The sequence below is a fragment of the Myxine glutinosa genome, chromosome 1, assembly GCF_964187855.1.
Source record: "Myxine glutinosa chromosome 1, kmMyxGlut1.1, whole genome shotgun sequence".
NCBI classification, from domain to species: domain Eukaryota; kingdom Metazoa; phylum Chordata; class Myxini; order Myxiniformes; family Myxinidae; genus Myxine; species Myxine glutinosa.
In genome coordinates this window covers 37848595-37870573 of record NC_136261.1, presented here as the reverse complement: position 1 = coordinate 37870573, position 21979 = coordinate 37848595, and the positions used below count along the sequence as shown (strand labels likewise).

Sequence of the window (21979 nt, the reverse complement as noted above, 5' to 3'; positions counted from 1 at the left end):
CTTCAGCAAGAAATCAAATTCAAGGAGCTGGAGTTAATGAGAGAACGGGGAGAGGCACCACCCTTGCTGACGGGGTCGACACCTAACCAGAAAACCTGGGATGTGGGCAGACATGTGAGGCTGGTTCCACCGTTCAGTGAAAAGGAAGTCGCGAAATTTTTTCCACACTTTGAGAAAGTGGCTCGACAATTAAACTGGCCGGAGGAGGCCTGGACCATACTCGTGCAAAGTGTGCTGGTGGGGAAAGCTCAGGAAATTTATTCGGCGCTACCAATGGACCAATGTGCAGATTATGAGGTACTGAAGAAGCACATCCTCAAGGCCTATGAGTTGGTTCCGGAAGCTTACAGGCAAAAATTCAGGAATGCCAGGAAGAGGGAGAGTGAGACCCATGTGGAGTTTGCCAGAGTGAAAGAAAACATGTTTGATCGGTGGTGTGAGTCAAAAGGAGTCGGGAAAGACTTCGAGACATTGCGGGACTTGATCCTGGTGGAGGAATTCCAGCAGTGTGTCCACGAGGACATCAAGGTGTACCTGCAGGAAAAGAAGGTACCAAAGTTGTGGGACGCAGCCACCATGGCAGATGATTATGCCTTAACCCACCGAATAGGGGTCCACGAACCTAACTCCTCGCCGAGATCTCCGCAGGGGAGGTGGGGAACAGCAGGTGCGGAGAACGACCATACATGGCGGCGGCCTCGAGATGATTATGGGGACAACTATGATACCCCACCGGTTCGAAATCAGAGGGATGCGGGCCCAAGACAAACTTATAGTTCGGGGGGCCCGAGGCAGACCCCGAGTTTTTCCTCCGGGCCTACTTGCGCGTTTTGCAAGAAACCTGGACACTTGATGTCCAGTTGTTACCTCATGAAAAGGGACAACCCAGAGCGGAGTCCGACTATTACAACTCCGAATGCGATGGCTAGCGTAAGAAATCGCCATCAAAAGGGTTACCAACCATTTATTTCAGAGGGGTTTGTGTCACTGGATGGAGCCTCGAATAACCGGAGACCGGTTAGGATATTGAGGGACACAGGGGCCCATCAATCTTTAATGCTTGAAGGCATTTTGCCATGGTCCGAGGAGACGGCAACGGGGGATAGTGTTCGTTTACAGGGGATCGGGGGCGGTGTTAGTGCTCCCCTTCAGGTCATCCAGTTGGAGTCCGATTTGGTGTCAGGACCGGTCACCGTCGGTTTACAAGCCACGCTTCCTGTAGAGGGTGTATCTGTGGTTATCGGGAATGATTTGGCCGGGGGTCAAGTTTATGGTAACCTGAGGGTTGGTAAAGAGCCCAGCAGGGAAAATAACACCACACCAGCTCGGGATGGCGACAAAAGTGCCAAGTTATTTGTAGGGGGACTGAACTTCAAAACAGAGGAAGAAGTTCTGACCTCTGTCTTCAACAGATATGGGCCGCTGGTGGAAGTGCGGTTGGTAAGAGACTGGGAAACGCAACAGTCAAGAGGGTTTGGCTTTGTCACGTTTGCCAGCACAAAAGACGCCAGAGAGGCAGAGAAGAATTGGAATGGCAAGGATTTGGAGGGTCGGACCATAACAGTAGGGAAGGCATTTCGTAGGCGTCGAGAGGTCTACAGGAGAGGACAACTGGGCGGTAGTTTTGGTAGTGGCCGAGAAGGAGACCGCTATTCATGGGACTACAGGGACCAGTGGTCCCACCCTAATTATTAGGGAAGTTCTGAGAAGTTGAAGCACTGAAGGCGGCGGAGCCGCCGAGCCAAGATTCCTACACGAATTAACCGTGAACGCCGTTCCTAAAGGCGTCCATGTAGTGAACTTTCATGCACGGACTAACCGTGAACTCCACGTTCCTCAAGGCGCCCATGTAGAGAACTTTCCTGCACGGACTAACCGTGAACTCCGCGTTCCTAAAGGCATCCATGTAGTGAATACTCGGCTTGGCCTCCCGGAAAAAGTGCTATCGAGTTGCTTAACTTTGGATCTTTGATCAACCCCTTAACCTTCATTCCCAAGAAACTGACGGTCAAAGTCAGAGGGTCATGAGATGGAGTTTGATTTGGCAGGGACAATGTCGTTGTTGGTACTTAGTCCAGAGGGAGTAATCTGGAGGGGTTGTGGTGAAATTTTGGTTGCTTTATTTTTAAGTGATAACTGTGCCCGGGGGGAACGGATAATGTGGGGGGGGTTGAGTTATCTGGTTTGTTTCTCCAAATTGGCCGGCAAAGAAAGTTTTCGCTGGGTTCAAACTTTCTTTCTTGAAGGGGGGGAGTGTTACATATTTATATGAATGTATGTGAATTACCATTCAGGTCTTTGCTTATCCGTGTGTAGTATATTAAGTTGTTGTGTAGTTGTTGTGGTTGGAGGGTCAGGAGCCCTTCTGAGGGAGTGGCCGGAAACGGAAGTGACCGGAAACGGAAGAGGAAAAGACACGAGGAAAAAAGGACGAGTATTATTCTTCCTCGCCCCGCTCCGACAAAAGGTGGGATCGACCTTGCGCTGCGTGGAACAGCGGCGTTCCGAAGCCTGGCTGGCGAGAGGAATTACCGGAACGTGTACCTGCCCGGTGGAGACGTCAAGTTGACGTGGGGCCGTGCATCGAACCCGGGTCTGGCCTCGTTCGCGGCACCGTCCAAACAGACGCGTGCGGGTCGCACGTTGGGGCCTAACGCGCCTTGCAAGCGGCGTGGGGTTTGGCTTGCTCTACCGTATCCGCTTCGCGTGGCCACGAGGGGCTGCAGCCTCGGTGCCTGGTACGATACCTGCCCGGTGGAAAAACGTCCACCCGGGGTTCGTTCAACCGCCCGAGAGCGGCGACGGCGACCATCATCTTGGTCAGGAGGGGCCCAGAGACATTGTGCGGGACCGAGACCAAAAGGGTGTCGTGAGTACTCACCGGGACACACATGTATAAGATGGCCATCTTACTCATAGGGAATTGATTGTGGCTGGGGAATTGTTGATGGTAGTGTATTGTTGATTGCTCGGGGAAAATCTCCGTAGTTGTGTCATTGAAATATTGTTGATGGTTGTGTATTGTTGATTGCTCGGGGAAAATCTCCGTAGTTGGGTCATTGAAATTGTATGGTATCATTACCATTGGAAATATATCCTTGAACATCAGTTGTCTCCTGGGTGAAATTCATATGGATTGCGTGGCGAAAGCGCATATATAATACAGCTTGCTGGCGGAGTTCCTCTCACGGTCCGGGGGTCACCGAGACCAGGTATTCACCGAGGGGACCACGTAACACAAGTCCAGAAGAGAAGATTCTCCGTTGACTGAGATCCGTGTTGGGAAATTGACAGATTGTGTCAGTCCCAGTGAGTCACAGAAGTCCTTTGCTGAAGAGCCATGGCTGGTGAGAGAGGTACCCACCCCCAGCCAACTGGCATGGTGACAGTTGAAATCACCACATATGAGGAAGAGAGAGTTGGGATGGGTAGATAGAAGTTGGTCCATATTATCAGACAGCGAGATGTAGATGGAGTCATCACTGTTTGGTGGACGGTACAACACGCATATGAACAAAAGGTGGGAGCGAAGGGGAAGCCGTAGCCAAAGGTATTCCTGGGGGTGAGGTGGAGAGAGGGCAGTGCAGGGCGAGTGAGGAAGAGAGTTTTTTATAAAGATAGCAACCCCACCTCCAGGACAAGGCTAAGGTCTATCATACCGGAGGAGGGAGTAACCTGGGAGAGATACCAAGGAATCAGAGACATCATGAAGGAGGAAGGTTTCTGTTAAGCAGATCACGTCTGGTTTGTCAGAAGCAACCTGTATGGAGAGATCAGTTAAGTTTGAGCGAAGGCCCCGGATGTTTGAGGTCCATACTGTTAAGGAAGAGGAAGGGGGAGCATCGGATACAGAACAGGGGGGGGGGGAGCGGTAGGGCAGGATGTGGAAGAGGAGGAAGAGGTAGGGAGAGCTGTTGCAGGTGTGTCAGAGATTACAGAATAGCTTGGAGAAAGGGAAGAATGGGGCGGACAAAAGATTTGATGGTGTTTGGGTGAGGCGCAGTGAGGTGTTATTTGAGGAGGGGGAAGAGTGAGGCAGAAGGTTGAGGAAGATGAAGGTGAAAGTTGGAAGGGGGAAGAAGCGGGGAGGACGCTTTGAGGAGGAGGGGTGAGAGGGGAGTCTCGGAGGGGAGGAGTGAGGGAGAGTCTCGGAGGGGAGGGGTGTGGGGGGAGTTTAGGAGGGAAGGGGCAGGGGGGGAGATTTGAAAGGGATGGGTGTTTGGGAAGATTTGGGGGGGAGGGGCAAGGGGGAATATTTGACAGAGATGGGTGATGGGGAAGATTTGGAGGGGAGGGGTGTGATTGGATTTTGAAAAGTGTACGATTTAAGGGAAACGAACATTTATTGCAAAATGAGTTTCTTGAGACATTCGAGTCAAAAATACGTTTGAGGACACTGAAGGATGGGTGGAGTTCTGGAGAGTTTAGGGAATGAATGAAAGATGCACTGTAAGAGATGGAATTTTTTTTTTGAATGAATAGAATTGGTGAGCAAGTCGAAAGCATCCTTGAGATGGTTTGAGATGGTTGAGATGGTTGAGACGGTTGAGATGGTTTGGTCATGTGTTGAGGAAGGATGAAAGTGACTGGTTGAGAAGAGTGATGGAAATGAATGTAGAAGGAAGTAGAGGACGGGGAAGACCGAGAAAGACTTGGCTAAAGATGGTGGAAGAAGAAATGCGAGCAAGGGGGTTAACAAGTAGAGATGCAGAAAATCTGGCAAAATGGAGAAGATTGTCATGGGGGCCGCAAGGGTAACCCCCGCTCTAGCAGGGATAATGGCCTTAAAATGCATGTTGTTGTTGTTGTTGCTGGTCTTTGATTTTTCCATTTCGGATCAGGGGGGCTCCCAGAGGATCACGGGGGCTCCCAGGAGAAGTCCTCCCAAATCAACAGAGGTCTGATCTACAATCTCAATAGATGATTGCCAGCCCACTCGGGGATATTTTTTTTATTTTGTTATATTGAACTGAAGGAAATAAGATCAACATTGAAACTTATTAGACTATCAAGCATGTTTGAATGGAAAACTGGGCTCAAGATAATAAAATTGAGGTGCAGTCTGTAATTGTGCTCCGATATCTCACACCGATGAGCTAGAATCCCCCAAAAACAATAATGTGTTAACTTTGCACGATAACTCAAAAACTTAATTTTTTGTGCATTCCAAAAAGTTGATTTTTTTTGTGTATTCCAAAAAGTTGATTTTTTTGTGGATTCCAAAAAGTTGATTTTTTGTGTATTCCAAAAACTAGATTTTTTGTGTATTCCAAAAAGTTGATTTTTTTTGTGTATTCCAAAAAGTTGATTTTTTTTTATTCCAAAAAGTTGATTTTTTTGTGTATTCCAAAAAGTTGATTTTTTTGTGTATTCCAAAAAGTTGATTTTTTTGTGTATTCCAAAAAGTTGATTTTTTTTGAGTATTCCAAAAACTTGATTTTTTGTGTATTCCAAAAAGTTGATTTTTGTGTATTCCAAAAAGATACCTTGTGCCATTGAAATGAAATCACTTTTACATTGGTGTTGTGTGCATGTCCTATGCGCTTTATACAAAAACTAACTTTTGAAATATTATTTTGATAATGGGGCTTCATATAGTATCGTTTAAGATAATAAAGAATGCAGATGAAATAGAAGCAGGACAGTTTTTGCGAAGGTGGTGGCCATATAGCAGGGAGAGTTTATAGGTTTAAATTGGATTTGGATAAGTATACTGAAGCAAAGGGGATAGTGAGGTACAGGGAAATTCCTGGGAATGATTGTATGGCTTAAAGGTTAGCCTGGTGTGATTGTAAGAAAATAATATTGAACGACTTGTCTCATTTCAGCTCCATTTTGCCAAAGACTGTGGACTGGATGATATCTGCTCACCAGATCTCTCTCTTAGTGCTTCTCTTTCCAGGTTATTAAAATCCTAATTTTCAATCCATTTGCTGTTTTACCATTATCTTACTTATATTCACAGTGATTTGAAATACAACAGCAGAATAAACGCTAATTTAAAACGTTTTGATGATATTGTTATGTGCATGGGGGAAGCATGTGACCACGGTTGTGCATAGATGGTTTAGGAAGGTATCCTCAACCACGACAAGTACACACTATTCCATGTGTGTCGTTCATTCATCCATAAATTGGTGTGGACTACTTGTGATGCTCGTAGGAGCATGCCCATCAATTGATGTAAAAGCATAACTCACTCACCTTTGAGCAAGGTGCACCATGTGGGTGCGCAATTAAGTTAGTGGGTACTGTTAACAGTCAAGAGAATTGCACAGTTGGTGCATTGGTCAATGAACAGTTGGTGTTATTCTTGAGCTGACATATATATATATATATATATATATATATATATATATATATATATATATATATATATATATATATATATATATATATATATAGATATATATATATATGAACTCCCGCAGTGACGTTTTTTGTTTTGGTTTGTTTTTTGTATACAAGATCGAGGCTCGTGAAAGAGCTAACATTAATCACACAAAAAGTCAAACCGACACATAAAACTTTTAATAAGTGGAGCGGCAGACAAGATGGGGAGATAGGGGGAAGGACACAAACACAACATTTGAGAGTCGGGACATCGAGAGATCTGTGGGAGGGAGAGGGCTTGGGGGGAGGTGGGAGAGGTATAAAACATGAACACTGCAAGGACTTCGAGGAAAGAAGTTTTAATTTCAAAAAAGTGGATCTGGTGGTGAATTAGCGGTGGCAGAAATGATGAAGGTTTTCGATGGGGGAAGATCAGAGATTGTGGTGAACAGCTGTTTTAAAGAGGGAGAAGTGGGATTGAAGGGAGTGGGGGAGTTTGTTCCAGAGGTGGGAGAAAAGAGGAATGAAAGAGTGAAGGTGAGCAGAGAGCCGAGATTTTGGCAGGTTAACCATGAGAGGGTTGTTGGCAGATCTGGTGCAACCTGTAGGAATATTTGGGGGACAGAGCACAGAGAGAGCTGGGGGAGCAAGGCCGGAGAGGAGTCGGTAGAAGACAAAGACCACCAACCCGCCTGTGGTGAGTGAGTGAAAGGCCCTTATCCTGGGTTAAGTCCTGGCTTCATCGCAGGAGATTCAAATGATTCTGAAAGGTTTGGTTTCAACAGCGTGAAGCCGAGCTAGGTGTGAGGCAGGAGCACTGGCCCAGAGGGGTGAACAGTATTCCATTGACCTGCAGATGAAAGCCTTGTATGTGGGGAGGAGCTCAGGTGTGCCAAGGAAGGACTTCGCACGATGGAGGATGCCCAGTCGGCAACTGGCTTTGGAGGCCAGCTTGGAAATGTGGTTTTCCCAGGAAAGATCATGGCAGATAGTGAGACCCAAAACCTTGAGCGACAGAACTTATTGGAGAGGATTGTTGAGAAAGTAGATGGGAGGGTTGTCCATTCGGTCTTTCCGGAGAGACAAAGTAAGAGTTGTGAGATTTGTCAGGATTGAAAGACATGTTTCACTTGTTTGACCAGTCTGTGATTTTGTCCAGGTCTGCAGAGAGTGAGGAGGCTGCAGACTGCCGATCTGAGGGATGAGGAATGGAGCGGCAGAGAGTGGAGTCATCAGCAAAGAGATAGAGAGGATTTTCCAGAGAGTCAGAGAAATCATTGATGAAGACCAGAAAAAGCACAGGGCCCAGAAAACTGCCTTGGGGAACTCCAGCCTGAACAGGAAGGAGAGATGAGAGAAATCCATTCAGGGCTACACGTTGATGACGACCAGAGAGGAAGTCCGCAAGCCATGCGTGGAGATTTCCATGGATACCATAGGAGGAGAGTTTGGTAAGCAGAGCTGGGTGCCAGACCATATCGAAGGCATGTGATATGTCAAGGGAGACAGCTCTGATTTCCTGTTTGGCATTGAGGACCTCCATCCATTGTTGAGACAGCAGAAGCAGCATTCCAGAGTAGAGTGACCTGGTCTGAATCCAAATTGATGATCGGAGATCAAGCCATTTGAGAAGAGGAAAGATTTGATATCCGAAGCAATGATGGATTCCATGACTTTGCTGATAATTGGGAGCAAGCTGATTGGTCTGTAGTTGCAAGGATCTGTTTTTGCACCATTTTTGTGTAAAGCGGTAATGTGTGCTGATTTCTAAGATGCTGGCAGATGACCACGAGCAAAAGAGAGGGTGAAAAGAACAGAGAGAGGGTGAGATAGAGCGGCAGAGCAGGATTTTAGGACCCGTGGGCTGATGCCGTCTGGTCCAGTTGCAGAATCAGAGTCGAGGTTTGACATAAACTTCCCCACCTTATAATAATAATAATAATTCATTTATTTTGTATAGCGCTTTTCCAGAAGCCCAAAGGCGCTTTGACAGAGTGGAAAACATAATGCATAACAATACATGAAAACAACAATTGCAAAAAGACAAGAATCAAGAAAACAAACAGCAGCGATATACGGCATATATATAAGACAAGAATCAAAAAGACAAGACAAGAATCAATAGGGAAATATTTAAAGCAAAAGGAGGGAGAAGGAGAAGAGATAGTCAGGGGTTGAATGCTGTGGGTTGAATGTTGAATGCAGCGTTGAACAGGTGGGTCTTTAGTGATGTTTTGAATGTGGTGAGTGAGGAGGAGTCTCTGATGGTGTGAGGTAGTGAGTTCCAGAGGGTGGGAGCAGCGATGGAGAAGGCCCTGTCCCCCCAGGATCTGAATTTGGTCCGGATGGAGGGGGTCAGGAGGTTGGTACCAGCAGAGCGGAGGTTGCGGGTGGGAGTGTGTCTGGAGAGGAGGTCAGCCAGGTAGGATGGGGCCAGGTTATGGAGGGCTTTGTATGTCAAGAGGAGGATTTTGTACTGGATTCTCTGGGGGATGGGGAGCCAGTGAAGCTTGTAAAGGACGGGGGTGATGTGGTCACGGGTCCGGGAATGAGTGAGTAGACGGGCAGCGGAGTTCTGAATGTATTGGAGTTTATTGGTGATTTTTGAGGGTGAACCATAGAGGAGGCTATTGCAGTAGTCCAGACGGGAGGTGATGAAGGCGTGGATGAGGGTTTCTGCAGCCGTGGAGGAGAGGGATGAGCGGAGACGGGCAATGTTTTTCAGGTGAAAGAAGGCTGACTTTGTGATCTGTTTAGTGTATTTGTCGAAGGAAAGGGTTTGGTCAAAGATGACGCCAAGATTCCGGATGTGAGGGGAGGTGGATACTGGGATACCGTCGATGTTGAGGGCAAAGTTATGGGTGGATTTTGTGAGCGTTTTTGGGCCAATGATGATTATTTCAGATTTATCACAGTTAAGCTTGAGGAAGTTGATTTGAAGCCAGGATTTTATTTCAGTGATGCAGTTTGTCAGGATAGAGTGGGTGTCGGTGGAGACGGACTTGGTGGAGATGAAAAGCTGGATGTCATCGGCGAAGCAGTGGAATTGGAGACCATGACGGCGGATTAAGTGACCGAGCGGGGACAGGTAAAGGATGAAGAGGAGGGGGCCAAGAACTGAACCTTGGGGGACACCTTGGGGGAGGGGAGCAGTGGGGGATTTGCAGTTATTGATGGAGATGAACTGGCATCTGTCAGAGAGGTATGATTTAATCCAAGAGAGGGCAGTGCCGGTGACGTTAAAGGTGGATTCAAGTCGGGTGAGGAGGATAGTGTGATCGATGGTGTCAAAGGCAGCGCTGAGGTCGAGGAGGACGAGAATGTTGAGGTTGCCAGCGTCAGAGGAGAGGAGAAGGTCGTTGGTGATTTTGATGAGAGCAGTTTCAGTACTGTGGTTGGAGCGGAATCCGGATTGGAATGTTTCATACAAGTTATTGGCAGAGAGATGATGTTTGAGTTGAGTGGCTACAGCGCGTTCCAAAACTTTTGACAGAAAGGGTAGGTTGGAGATGGGTCTGAAGTTGTTTAGGGTGTCAGGGTTTAGACCAGGTTTTTTTAGAATGGGGGTAACAGCAGCAATTTTGAGGGAAGGTGGGACGATGCCTGTAGACAGGGAGGAGTTTATTGTTGCAATGATAAGTGGAGAGAGAGCAGGGAGGGAGGCTTTGACAAAGCTGGAGGGGATGGGGTCAAGAGTGCAGGTGGCAGTTTTCATTCCTATGAGGAGTTCAGAGAGGTCAGTAGGAGAGATTGGGGAGAACCGAGACAGGGGATGGCAGGACAAGGGGGGGCAGGTGGTTGGAGGGGGAGCGGGTGCGGCGGTGGTCAAGCTGTTGTAGATGTTGTCAATTTTGCGTTGGAAGAAAGAGAGGAAGGAGATGCAGTTGTCTACTGTGAATGACTGGGTGGTGGTGTTCAGGGGGCGGAGGAGTTTGTTTATTGTCGAGAAGAGTGCTTTTGGGTTTCCGGAGCCAGAGTGGATAATTTGAGAGTAGTAGGCAGAGCGGGCGCGGGAGAGGGCATCTTTGTAGTGTTGTATGTGGTCCTTGTAGGCTTGGGAGTGAACTGTGAGACCCGTTTTATTGCGGAGTCTTTCAAGTTGGCGAGCACGAGTTTTCATCAGGTGGAGTTCAGGGGTAAACCAGGGAGCAGAATGGGTGAAAGAAACTGTTTTGGTTTTTACAGGCGCAAGCTGGTCAAGGCAGGAGGAGAGAGTGTGGTTGTAGTAGTCAGTGAGGTCGGAAGGGGTGTGGAGGTCAATGAAGGGAGAAGTGGACATTTTTTCAGAGAGGGTGGATGAGAATGAGGTAGGTGAAAGAGCGTTTAGCTTACGGAAGTTGATTGTGCGATAATGCCTTGGTGTTGGGGCGGGGATGTTGATGGTCAGAGTGATGGCTAAGTGGTCAGAGAGGGTGAGGTCGGAGCCATAGAGATGGTGCAAATTTAATCCAGTGGAGCAGACAAGGTCCAAAATGTGACCACGGATATGGGTAGGAAAGTCGACATGTTGAGTGAGGTTAAAGCAGGTGAGTAAATCAGTGAAGTCAGTGGTTATTGTGGAGTCAGTGGAGTCCATGTGGATATTGAAATCACCAAGGAGGAGGATTGAGGGGGAGAGGGAACATAGCTGGGTCAGAAAGTAGGAGAAGTCAGACAGGAATGATGGGTGTGGTTTGGGAGGGCGGTAGACGACAGCCATGACTGACTGCGTGTGACCAGAGAGTTTTAAAGCCAGGTGTTCAAATGATGGAGCAGATGAGATGGAGATGAGGTTGGTCTTGATGTCTTGACGGTGGATAACGGCAATTCCACCACCTCGGCCCTCCGAGCGTGGTTTATTGACGTAGGAATATCCATTGGGTGTGGTGAGGTTGAGTGTGTAGTAGTCCAGAGGTTGTTGCCAGGTTTCGGTGAGACAGAGAAAGTCCAGTTTGTTATCCAGGATGTATTCGTTCAGGATGAGGCATTTATTGTTGAGGGACCGGGTGTTGAACAGGGTGAGCTTGATGTTGTTTTGAACAGCAGGGATGAATTCAGGTGATTTAGCCAGGGTTCGTAGGCAAGAGGTGCGATCGTGTGGGTTGCTGTGACCAGGTGCGCTGGGACGAAGAGTGAGAGTGCGCTGAGCCGACCAGAGGACGGGGATGGAGTGACCTGATTGCAAATAAACAAACTTGCGACCGGAGCCACGGTGAATGTACCTGGGTCGTCGGAGGAGTCCATTTGATTTGATGGCAGAGATGCATGATGGGGTGGAGCGGGTATTGAGCAGAAGAAGCCTTGCGGCGGAGTACTTCAGAGCCATGCCAGGCAGGAGCGAAGGGACGAGTACGAGGCCAAGGTCGAGGAGGCAAAGCGGCAAACGCAGCGGCAAACGCAGCGGCAAACGCAGCGGCAAACGACTGCAGCCGCTAATCAAGACCACAGCGGCAAACAAGGCCACAAGGCCACCGGCAAACAAGGCCACGGCCACAATCAACGGGAGCGGGCCTTTCGAATTCCGTATTCCGTACCATCAAAAGCAGATTCCGTTATCCAGCCGGAGAACACGCGGCACGTGCGGGTGTGAAAAGGCAGGACAGGTGTGAGATGTCAGGTCAGAAAGGTAGAAGCAGACCCTGTACATCCATCCAGTCGGAGAAGCGGCGAATATGCAACGCCAGCGTCCTCTCGCAACCGAACCCGGAAGTGTTGAAGTCTCCTTGACAGGAGAGAAGGACACAGAGTCCAGGAGCAGTTCGGTTCGACTGGGTAAGGTGAGAACAGAGAGAGATGGGTTTGGGACACAAGATTTTGAGGCAAACACAGAGTTGAGGCATTCGGCATTGTCACGTGCGGTGTCAACTATGTAGCCATTTGAGGTAAAGGAGGGGATGGAGGGGGAACAAACACCAGAAACGGATTTGACCAGACACCATCAGGATTTGGAGGAAGCAGACAGGTTTGAGAGTTAATTCTTGAGTGTGGAGAGATCGTGCTTCCTTGCACTCCTGAGGGTGATTTATTGCTTTTTTGCAAACTCCAACCGGACATTCATGTGTCTTTCACTGAGGAGAGGCTTCCGTCTGGCCACTCTGCCATAAAGCCCAGATCGGTGGAGTGTTACAGTGATGGTTGTCCTTCTGGAAGTTTCTCCCATCTCTCCACAGGATCTCTTGAGCTCAGCCAGTGACCATCGGGTTCTTGGTCACCTCTCTTACCAAGGCCCTTCTCCCCCGATTGCTCAGTTTGGCCGGGCGGCCAGCTCTAGGAAGAGTCCTGGTTGTTCTAAACTTCTTCAATTTAAGAATTATTGAGGCCACTGTGCTCTTAGGAACCTTCAATGCAGCAGAGATTTTGTTTTAGGCTTCCCCAGATCTGTGCCTCGACACAATCCTGTCTCTGAGCTCTGCATGCAGTTCCTTCGACCTCATGGCTTGGTTTTTGCTCTGATATGCATTGTCAGCCGTGAGACCTTATATACACAGGTGTGTGCCTTTCCAAATCATGTCCAATCAATTGAATTTACCACAGGTGGACTCCAATCAAGGTGTAGAAACATGTCAAAGATGATCAAGAGAAATGAGGCACCTGAGCTAAATTTCAAGTGTCATAGCAAAGGGTATGAATACTTATGTAAATGTGATATTTCAGTTTTTTATTTTTAATAAATTTGCAAAACTTTCTAAAATCCTGTTTTCTCTTTGTCATTATGGGGAATTGAGTGTAGATTGATGAGGAAAAAAATGAATTTAAACGATTTCAGCATAAGGCTGCAACATAACAAAATGTGAAAAAAGTGAAGGGGTCTGAATACTTTCTGAATGCACTGTATATTTCTGAAGAATTGGAAAGCGTTTTTTTGTTGAATCGTTGTCCTCGAAATTTACGGGATGTGCATGTTGCAATGAAGCAGGAAATGTCCAGAATTCCTTCTGCTTTTTTTTTGATTGGCTGATAGTTAATTTGGAATATTCTATCTTTGTTTCCTCTCGCACACCATCCACAGCCGTCCTCTGCCTTCTTGGGCCAGTCGCAAAACTCACTTACCATTCCTTACCGGTTACTCGAAGCAAATTGTTGTGAACATTCAGCTGAAGAACAATGGAGAAGATTCGTACAACACTTGTCTGTTCGTGGACTTCCCATCATCCTTCTACTACAACACCATTACAAACGTGGTATTTTATAAAACTCAGTACAATGCATTTTACAGTGATTACAGTGTGACTCATTGTCTCCTTTCTGGTGGATTATTGAAACCTTGTGACTTGAGATGCAAACAAAGTCATGGCGTTTTGTAATATTCGTTCCAAAAGTTTGTGTGCAGAATATTTCCTCCTGTGATGTCACCAAAGCTTTATTACGTTAACACGGAGAATGCAAATTAATAATTTTGCCAAAAGGTCAAAGAAAAGAGTCACATAAAATCATCAATTTTCATCCGATTGACCTGAACTTTTAAGAATTTGCATATTGGATCACTGAATTGGTTCACCAATACAAGGTGATTCTTTTTTTAGATGAAAAGGTCAGAGGTCAAGGTTGCGTAAAATCACTCATTTGCATCCAATTCACCTGGAATTTTAAGAATTTGCATATTGGATCAAATATTTTGTTCACCAATTAAAAGCTGGAAGCTCACTATTATTAGCTACGCACGCTACTTGCTCAGCAAGGAGGAAGCGGACAACGCGGTAGGTTTAAAGAGTCTTTATTTCAAGAGCTCCACTGTAGCACTGGAGCGCTCCGGGCTGCGCGCCCGGTGTATATCCCGTGGCCACGCCTACCCCTCGGGCGTGGCCGCCGCCCCTTGGTGCGTGGAATGATGCCATCACGCCAGTAAGCTTCGCGTCCACCACACGCGCCCCCCCCCCCCAGAATTCCCGCGCACCTGGAGGGCCAGTTTGCGGGGCAAACGGATGACCCGGCCGAAGCGCCCTCTGGCGACTGGCGACGTCCGGGGTGCAGGGATGCCAGCTGGGATGCCTCCGGCCGTACCCGGGATGGGTGCAGGACCGGGGGGCGGCGTGCCGGCGGGCCTGGGCGGTGCCGGGGATCCGCCCGCAGCGGGGCGGCCCCGACGCGGGGCCGAGCCACCGGCGGTGGGTGGTCCACGTCGAGGTGGGCCGGCTTGAGGCGGTCCACTGAGACGCGGTCGGGCGTACCGCCGATGTCCAAGGTGAAATGTTTCACCCCGGTCTCCAGCACGTGGAAAGGCCCGTCGTACGGGGGCCACAGTGGTGTCCGGTGGGCGTCGTGCCGGACGAAGACGTACTCCGTGGTGCGAAGCTCCGGGGCGAAGTGCGTAGGCGGGTGCCCGTGGTGCGCCGTCGGCACCGGGGCAAACCGCCGGGCTGTCTCCTGCAGCACGCAGCGCTCCTGCACCACGGACCATGGTGCCGTGGGGTCGGGGAGGAACTCGCCCGGTACCCGCAGCGGTTGTCCAAAGACCAACTCCGCCGTGGATGCACGCAGGTCGTCCTTGGGCGACGTCGGGAGGCCCAGCAGGACCCAAAGGAGCCTGTCGACCCAGCCGCCGTCGCGGAGGGTGGCCCGGATCGCGGCCTTCAACGAGCGGTGGAACCGCTTGCACAGGCCGTTGGCCTGGGGGTGGTAGGCCGTGGTTCGGTGCAGCTGGATCCCGAGCCCCCGCGCGACCGCCCCCCAGAGCTCCGAGGTGAACTGGGGGCCGTGGTCGGACGAGATGTCCGAGGGGGCGCCGAACCGGGCGACCCAGGTGGCGATGAACGCCTGCGCGACGTCCGCCGCCGTCGTCACCGCCAAAGGCACGGCCTCCGGCCACCGGGTGGTGCGGTCCACCATTGTCAGGACATGGGTGAAACCCCGTGAGGGGGGCAGAGGTCCCACCAGGTCCACGTGCACGTGGTCGAACCTACGTTCCGGCACCCTAAACGGGGCCAATGGGGCCTGATTGTGCCGGTGCACCTTCGCGCGCTGGCACGCGAGGCACATCCTGGTCCAGCCGCAGACGGCCTTCCGGAGGCCATGCCAGACAAACTTGTCGGCGACCAACCTCTGGGAGGCCTTCGTGCCCGGGTGGGACAGGCTGTGGATGGCGTCAAAAACCTGGTGCTGCCAGCCCGCGGGCACGATGGGGCGAGGCCGCCCGAGGGAGACGTCGCACAAGAGGGCCGTGCCCGCGCCATCGAACGGCACCTCAGTGATGCGGAGGCCCGTGATGGCGGTCCGCAAGGCCTGGACGCCGGGGTCGGCGGCCTGGTCCGCCGCCATCCGGGCATAGTCGATGCCAAGGTGGACTGCGTGGGCGACGGACCGGGAAAGGCAATCCACCACCGGGTTGTCTTTACCCGCGACGTGCCGGATGTCCGTTGTATATTCGGACACGGCCGAGAGGTGACACTGCTGCCGGGCCGACCACGGCTGGGTGACCTTGCCCATCGCGAAGACCAGTGGCTCGTGGTCGACGAAGGCCATGAACGCACGGCCCTCGAGCAGATGGCGGAAGTGCCTGACCGCCAGGTGAAGCCCGAGCAACTCGCGGTCGAAGGTGCTATAACGGCGTTCGGGCGGGCGAAGCTGCCGGCTGAAGAACGCCAGCGGTTGCCAGGCACCACGCACCCATTGCTCGTGCACTGCGCCCACCGCGTAGTCCGAGGCGTCGGTGGTGAGGGCGATTGGTGCATCGGGCGCCGGGTGCGCGAGCATGGTGGCGTTAGCCAAGGTGAACTTCGCGCCCGCGAACGCCGCATCCATCTGCTCGGTCCAGGTAACGTCACCTTTGCCCGGCTTCCCTCGGAGGGCCTCGTGCAAGGGGCGCAGGAGCTGGGCGATGCGGGGCAGGAACCGATGGTAAAAGTTTACCATGCCCAGGAACTCCTGGAGCCCCTTGATCGTGCGGGGGCGCGGAAACCCCTTCACCGCCTCCACCTTGGCCGGTAGGGGGACGGCCCCGTGCCTGATGACGCGGTGCCCCAAAAAGTAGATGTCGGCGACGCCGAACCGGCACTTGGCGGGGTTCACGATGAGGCAATGCTGGCCCAGACGTTCGAAGAGCGTGCGGAGATGGTGTAGGTGCTCTTCGCGGGACGCACTGGCGACGAGGATGTCGTCCAGGTACACGTAGACGAAATCCAAGTCGCACAAGACGCTGTCCATTAGTCGCTGGAACGCCTGAGCCGCATTTTTCAAACCGAAGGGCATCCGAAGAAATTCGAAAAGGCCGAATGGCGTGATGACCGCCATCTTCGGGATGTCCTCCGGCCTGACGGGGACCTGATGGTAGCCGCGTATGAGGTCCACCTTCGAAAAGAAGGACATGCCCGCCAACCGGGCGGAGAAGTCCTGGATGTGGGGGACGGGGTAGCGGTCGGGGGTGGTTGCGTCGTTGAGGCGCCGGTAGTCCCCTCACGGTCGCCATCCCCCGCCGGGCTTGGGCACGATGTGGAGCGGCGACGCCCAAGCACTCTCGGAGCGCCGCACGATGCCGAGCCGCTCCAGCGTAGCGAACGCCGCTTTAGCTACTGCGAGCTTCGTCGGCTCGAGGCGGCGTGCCCGGGCGCAGACCGGTGGCCCGGCGGTGGGGATGTGGTGTTCCACCCCGTGCTTGATGGCCCCGCCGAGAAGGTGGGCCACGTAAGGGCCGGGAAGCCGGCGAGGAGGCGGGGAATTTGTCCGCTGCCGGAAGCGTACAAACTAACCTCGCCGGGACCGAACCGCTCAGCAAGCCGCTTGGCGAGCCGCTCGGTGAGCCGCTCAGTGAGCCGCTCGGTGAGCCGCTCAGTGAGCCGCTCAACGAGCTGCTCAGCGCGCAAGCAAGTGAGCTGAACGTTTCAGCCTGGACAAGGCGTCTGTTCTTCACATCTACCAACAACCCGTGTGCACAGAGGAAGTCCGCACCGAGCAGTGCCATGGGGACACTTGCGGTTACGAACGTCCACGTGAAGCGTTGCCTTCCGAACCGCAGGGAGAGGCAGCGCTTCCCGAATGTGTGTATGGGTGTTCCGCTCGCGGCAAGCAACGCGGGGCCCCGGCCCGCGGTTCACTTGTCGGACGTAGAGGCAGGGATAACGCTCACCTGTGCCCCCATGTCGCATAGGAAACGGCGCCCGGACAAGGTGTCCGTTATAAAAAGAAGGCTGCCGGAATGGCCGATGCTCACGGCCGCTACCGAGCGCCGGCTTTGTAGTTTCCCGACTTGCCGAAGGAGCACGGCTGGCAACAATTCCTCGCCTTGTGGCCAAACCTGGCGTGGAAATGGCACCAGGTTTGCGGTGAATGCGGAGGCCGCGGTTTTCGCGGTGGTGGTGGGCGTGGCGTGGCGGCGGCCACGCGGTGTGCATCAGCCTCGAGATCCACGAGGTGTGGTGCATCAGCATCAGGGTCAGCCTCGGGATGCGCGACGGCCGCGCCAAAACTCACCTGCGTGTCCAAAACCGCGAAGAACCTGTCGGCCTCGGCAGCGAGAGCTCGGGGTTCCGTCGTCACAGAACCGGCCAACGCGAGGCGGACTCGTGCCGGCAGCTGGCGTCGAAATAACGCCCGGAATAGAGCGTTCAGGGTTTCGTCACCCATCAACGACAGCATATGGTCCATGCGGACCGACGGTCGCGTGTCACCAAGCTCGGGGAGGTCCAGGAGGCGGTCGGCCTGTGCGTCCACCGTGAGGCTGAACGTGGCGAGGAGGAGACGCTTGATCACCTCGTACCTGCCGTCGGCCGGTGGGTTCCTCAGGACCGACACGACGCGAGCGGCCGTGCCGAGCCCGAGGGAGGCGACCATGTGGCAGTACATGGTCTCGTCCAACATGATGCCTCAAAGTCGGAACTGGGCTTCTGCCTGCAGGAACCAAACTTCGGCTTGAGCCTCCCAGAACTCGGGGAGTTTGATTTGGACCACGTTGGTTGCCATTGCTGTGGCGGGTTCGGGTGGTCAGCGACGGCTGACCAGAACGTCGGAGGGTCACCAATGAAGCACGGTGCTACGCGCGCTACTTGCTTAGCAAGGAGGAAGCAGAAAACGCGGTAGGTTTAAAGAGTCTTTATTTCAAGAGCTCCACTGTAGCACTGCAGCGCTCCGGGCTGCGCGCCCGGTGTATATCCCGCGGCCACGCCTACCCCTCGGGCGTGGCCGCCGCCCACTTGGTGCGCGGAATGATGCCATCACGCCAGTGAGCTTCGTGTCCGCCACAACAACACCATTACAAACGTGGTATTTTATAAAACTCAGTACAGTCCATTTTACAGTGATTACAGTGTGACTCATTGTCTCCTTTCTGGTGGACTATTGAAACCTTGTGACTTGAGATGCAAACAAAGTCATGGCGTTTTGTAATATTCGTTCCAAAAGTTTGTGTGCAGAATATTTCCTCCTGTGATGTCACCAAAGCTTTATTACGTTAACACGGAGAATGCAAATTAATAATTTTCCCAAAAGGTCAAAGGAAAGAGTCACATAAAATCATCAATTTTCATCCGATTGACCTGAACTTTTAAGAATTTGCATATTGGATCACTGAATTGGTTCACCAATACAAGGTGATTCTTTTTTTCGATGAAAAGGTCAGAGGTCAAGGTTGCGTAAAATCACTCATTTGCATCCAATTCACCTGGAATTTTAAGAATTTGCATATTGGATCAAATATTTTGTTCACCAATTAAAAGCTGGAAGCTCATTATTATTATTTTAGACCTAAAGCTCAAAGGTCAAGGCTGCATAAAATCATGAATTTTCATTTTATATTTTTAAAAACTGTTTTCGTTATTTTGAGCATACGGAAGAAGACGAAGAAGTCTGAATACAAACCGACACGGACGGGCTTTGCATTTACTGATGCTTTCTAGTGTTTTACTTTGTCGTATTGATAATTTTTTTCAAATGGAGTAGTTGATAATTTTCTACCTCATCCCACCCCCTTCCCATGCCCCCTCCCCCCAAGCCCTCTCCCTCCCACAGATCTCCCGATGTCCCTGGTCTCCATCTTGTCTCCTGCTCCCTTTATCATGTTTTATGTGTTAGTTTGTCCTTTTGTGATCAATGTTAGTTCTTATACGAGCCTCTATCTTGTATACAAAAATATATATATATTTTTTTGTTTTTTAAAGGTAACTAATAATTCACCTGGAAATCCAACCTGCTGATTAACCCGAGGTTTTCCAAAGATGTATTGACATATTCTGAGCCTGGCTGATCTTGAATATCTGATATCTGATATTCTTTATTGTGGTCTGTGTAAAAACATGGAAATTTTTCTTCCACCGGCAATTCAAAGACAAATAAAAATCAATTCAATTAAATTTAAAGAAAGGGTTGCGCGGTGCATCCCACCCTTTCCATCACTCACCCAAAGACATGTGAATTGAATTTAGTGCAAAAGTCGACATCGCAGATGTGCAAAAGTCTTTAGTGCAAAATAAATTGAATTTAGTGCAAAAGTCGACATTCAAAATCGATATCGAGAGGAAAGTGGAACATGTAAATACCTGAACAATTAAAACAAAACAACGCTGAAGTGGATGTGAAAAGGGGATCTTCCTGATGGAATAATATGCAGAGTAAGGCATTAAAAAACATTTTGGAACCGTTTTTTAACGTTGTGAAGAGTTTTTCATTAAGGAAGAGAAACGTTTTATTTGGTGGAGCACCAGGTTGGTTGTTGTTGTTCTTCTGCTTAGGATGTGACGTCAGCTGACGACGTTCTGCGCATGCTCAGTGTTTTTTTTGTCGCTCATGATTATTCATTCGCTCTCTGGTTTCCGTGGACTCGGTATATTTTGCCTGAACTCTCAATAAAGCTCGATCTATTCAGGGAAATGGTGTTCTTTGTGTGATCCGATGGATTGGGAACATGATAAGGTCCCTCTCAGCTAATTAGCGGAGATACATTTTTGGGTTTACGGGAAAGAAGAAGGCATCGGAAAATGATTAACTGAGCACTGACATTAGAGTTTGGATTTTTTTTTCTAATGTTGTTGTTGCTTGTTAGGGTTTTCCAAGTAATGAAGGAAAGATATTGTTATGAATTTGGGTAGAATGATATATAGAGCCAGGTAGATCTGAATAGGTATCATGCTTCGTCTGTCGTGATAGGGAATCTACCTGTAATAAGTTCTATGTTTAGCCCGGTTTGTCGGTATAAGCTGTATTTGTGTCCCCGCCACAAGGGGGCGGGGCGTGCTAAATAGTGCAGGGATTATGGGTAAAATTCCTTTGTTTGTCGTTCCCTTTGTCGCCAAACCTGTGTCCATTATGGCAACGCACTCATATAAACACTTCGATAGGTCCTTAGTGCACACATTAAATAATTCCCCTCCCTTACCGCAACGACTTTGAGAAACAGGCAAGAAGCCAGATCGGGGCACCGCCGCATAGGCCTCAGCCAGCCACACCACCAGCTGGCCTAGCAACGAGCCTCGTGGCAGGCTATAGCCATGCCCAGGAGGACTGTGATTGGTCTGTGGAAGGGACAGAGAACTGCCCCGTGATTGGAGGGAAGGGAAGGACTGGTGGTTGGCCATGAGGGTGGCATGACATGGTGGGCGGGAAGCACTCGGCCAATGGGAGGAAGCCAGCGGAGTGGGAAGATTCTGGAAGACATGGGGTCATTGCGCTGGTTGGAGGGGAGAAAGAACTGACGTCACAGGGTGAGTGATAAAAATGCTGACTCGCCGGCGTTTCGCCCTCTTCCCTCCTCCCGCGCTCTTCCCTGGCCTTTTCTGTTCCTGTCTCTCTCTGTGCTTCCCTGAAGTTCTCTTCGTGCCTCGTGTTGGAGATCAGCTTCATGTTGGAGATCGGCTTCATGTGGAGATCGCTAGCCCTGCGTTAGACCTTTGGTGCTTTTGGTTAGTCGTGGTGCTCTGTGCTTTCGGTGCTGCGAGTGGACGGTACCTCGGGTGCGACTGACGAGGAGCTTGCAGCGAGGAGCTCGGTGAGGCCTGATGGTGCGCGAACAGGCGCATCGAGGCCTGTTTCCCGCCGACATCGAAGCCGCGGCGGGCTTGCGCGCTTGGAGCCGACGATTCCTTGACTGCAGACTACAGACAGATAAGCTCTCACCCACAGACGCACATAACGAACATTTATTTTAGTGATTCATTCCTTTGTCTCGTTTCTGAATTGAGTTGTGGGGATGTCCCAATTTAGAATTAGATTTTATCGTTGCGTTTCATTGTATCGGGTCCCGTAATAAATCTTTATTTTTGTACATTGAATTCGGGTTTCGTTTTGGGTTCATTTCCTCCAGGATCGGAGCTGCGGTCGGATCGTGGCAGGTACGCGCTTGCCGCTCTCCCTCTTCATTCTTCCTCCCGTGCTCTTATAGCCGAATCCGTGTTTGATCGTCGCCTCAATTAAAGCTGTTCGGTCATCCACGAGCCCCGGTATTAACCAAGGGAATCGCGCGACAATATGTTGTTTGTATTTTTGAGGGAGGAGGGGACATTCACTAAGCTGCGGGATCAAAAGCAACAATACTTGGGATAAAAGGAACAAAATCAAGCCAAAAAACGGAGGGGAAGCACACGTCTATCACCAGTAGGCCTGATTTAACTGAGGACACAAATTACACGATTCAACACAGCACAATACGGTTTGGGACAGAAGAATTGATTTAAAAAACACAAACAGCAAAAGAGGAATAAAAATAAAATGGTAAAACAACATATCTGGTCCGAGAACTTCGCTTAAA

At 50.5% G+C, this 21979-nt stretch overlaps 1 protein-coding gene across 1 annotated transcript in view; it reads left to right on the top strand.

Annotated features, from left to right (window-relative positions):
- Positions 1–21979, top strand: part of LOC137422976 (integrin alpha-L) — a gene marked incomplete in the record, with an annotated part of 211928 nt that overhangs the window by 142820 nt on the left and 47129 nt on the right. The window contains 2 exon segments of the mRNA XM_078771064.1: positions 5829–5902; positions 13322–13493. Coding sequence (XP_078627190.1) covers positions 5829–5902; positions 13322–13493 — 246 coding nt within the window.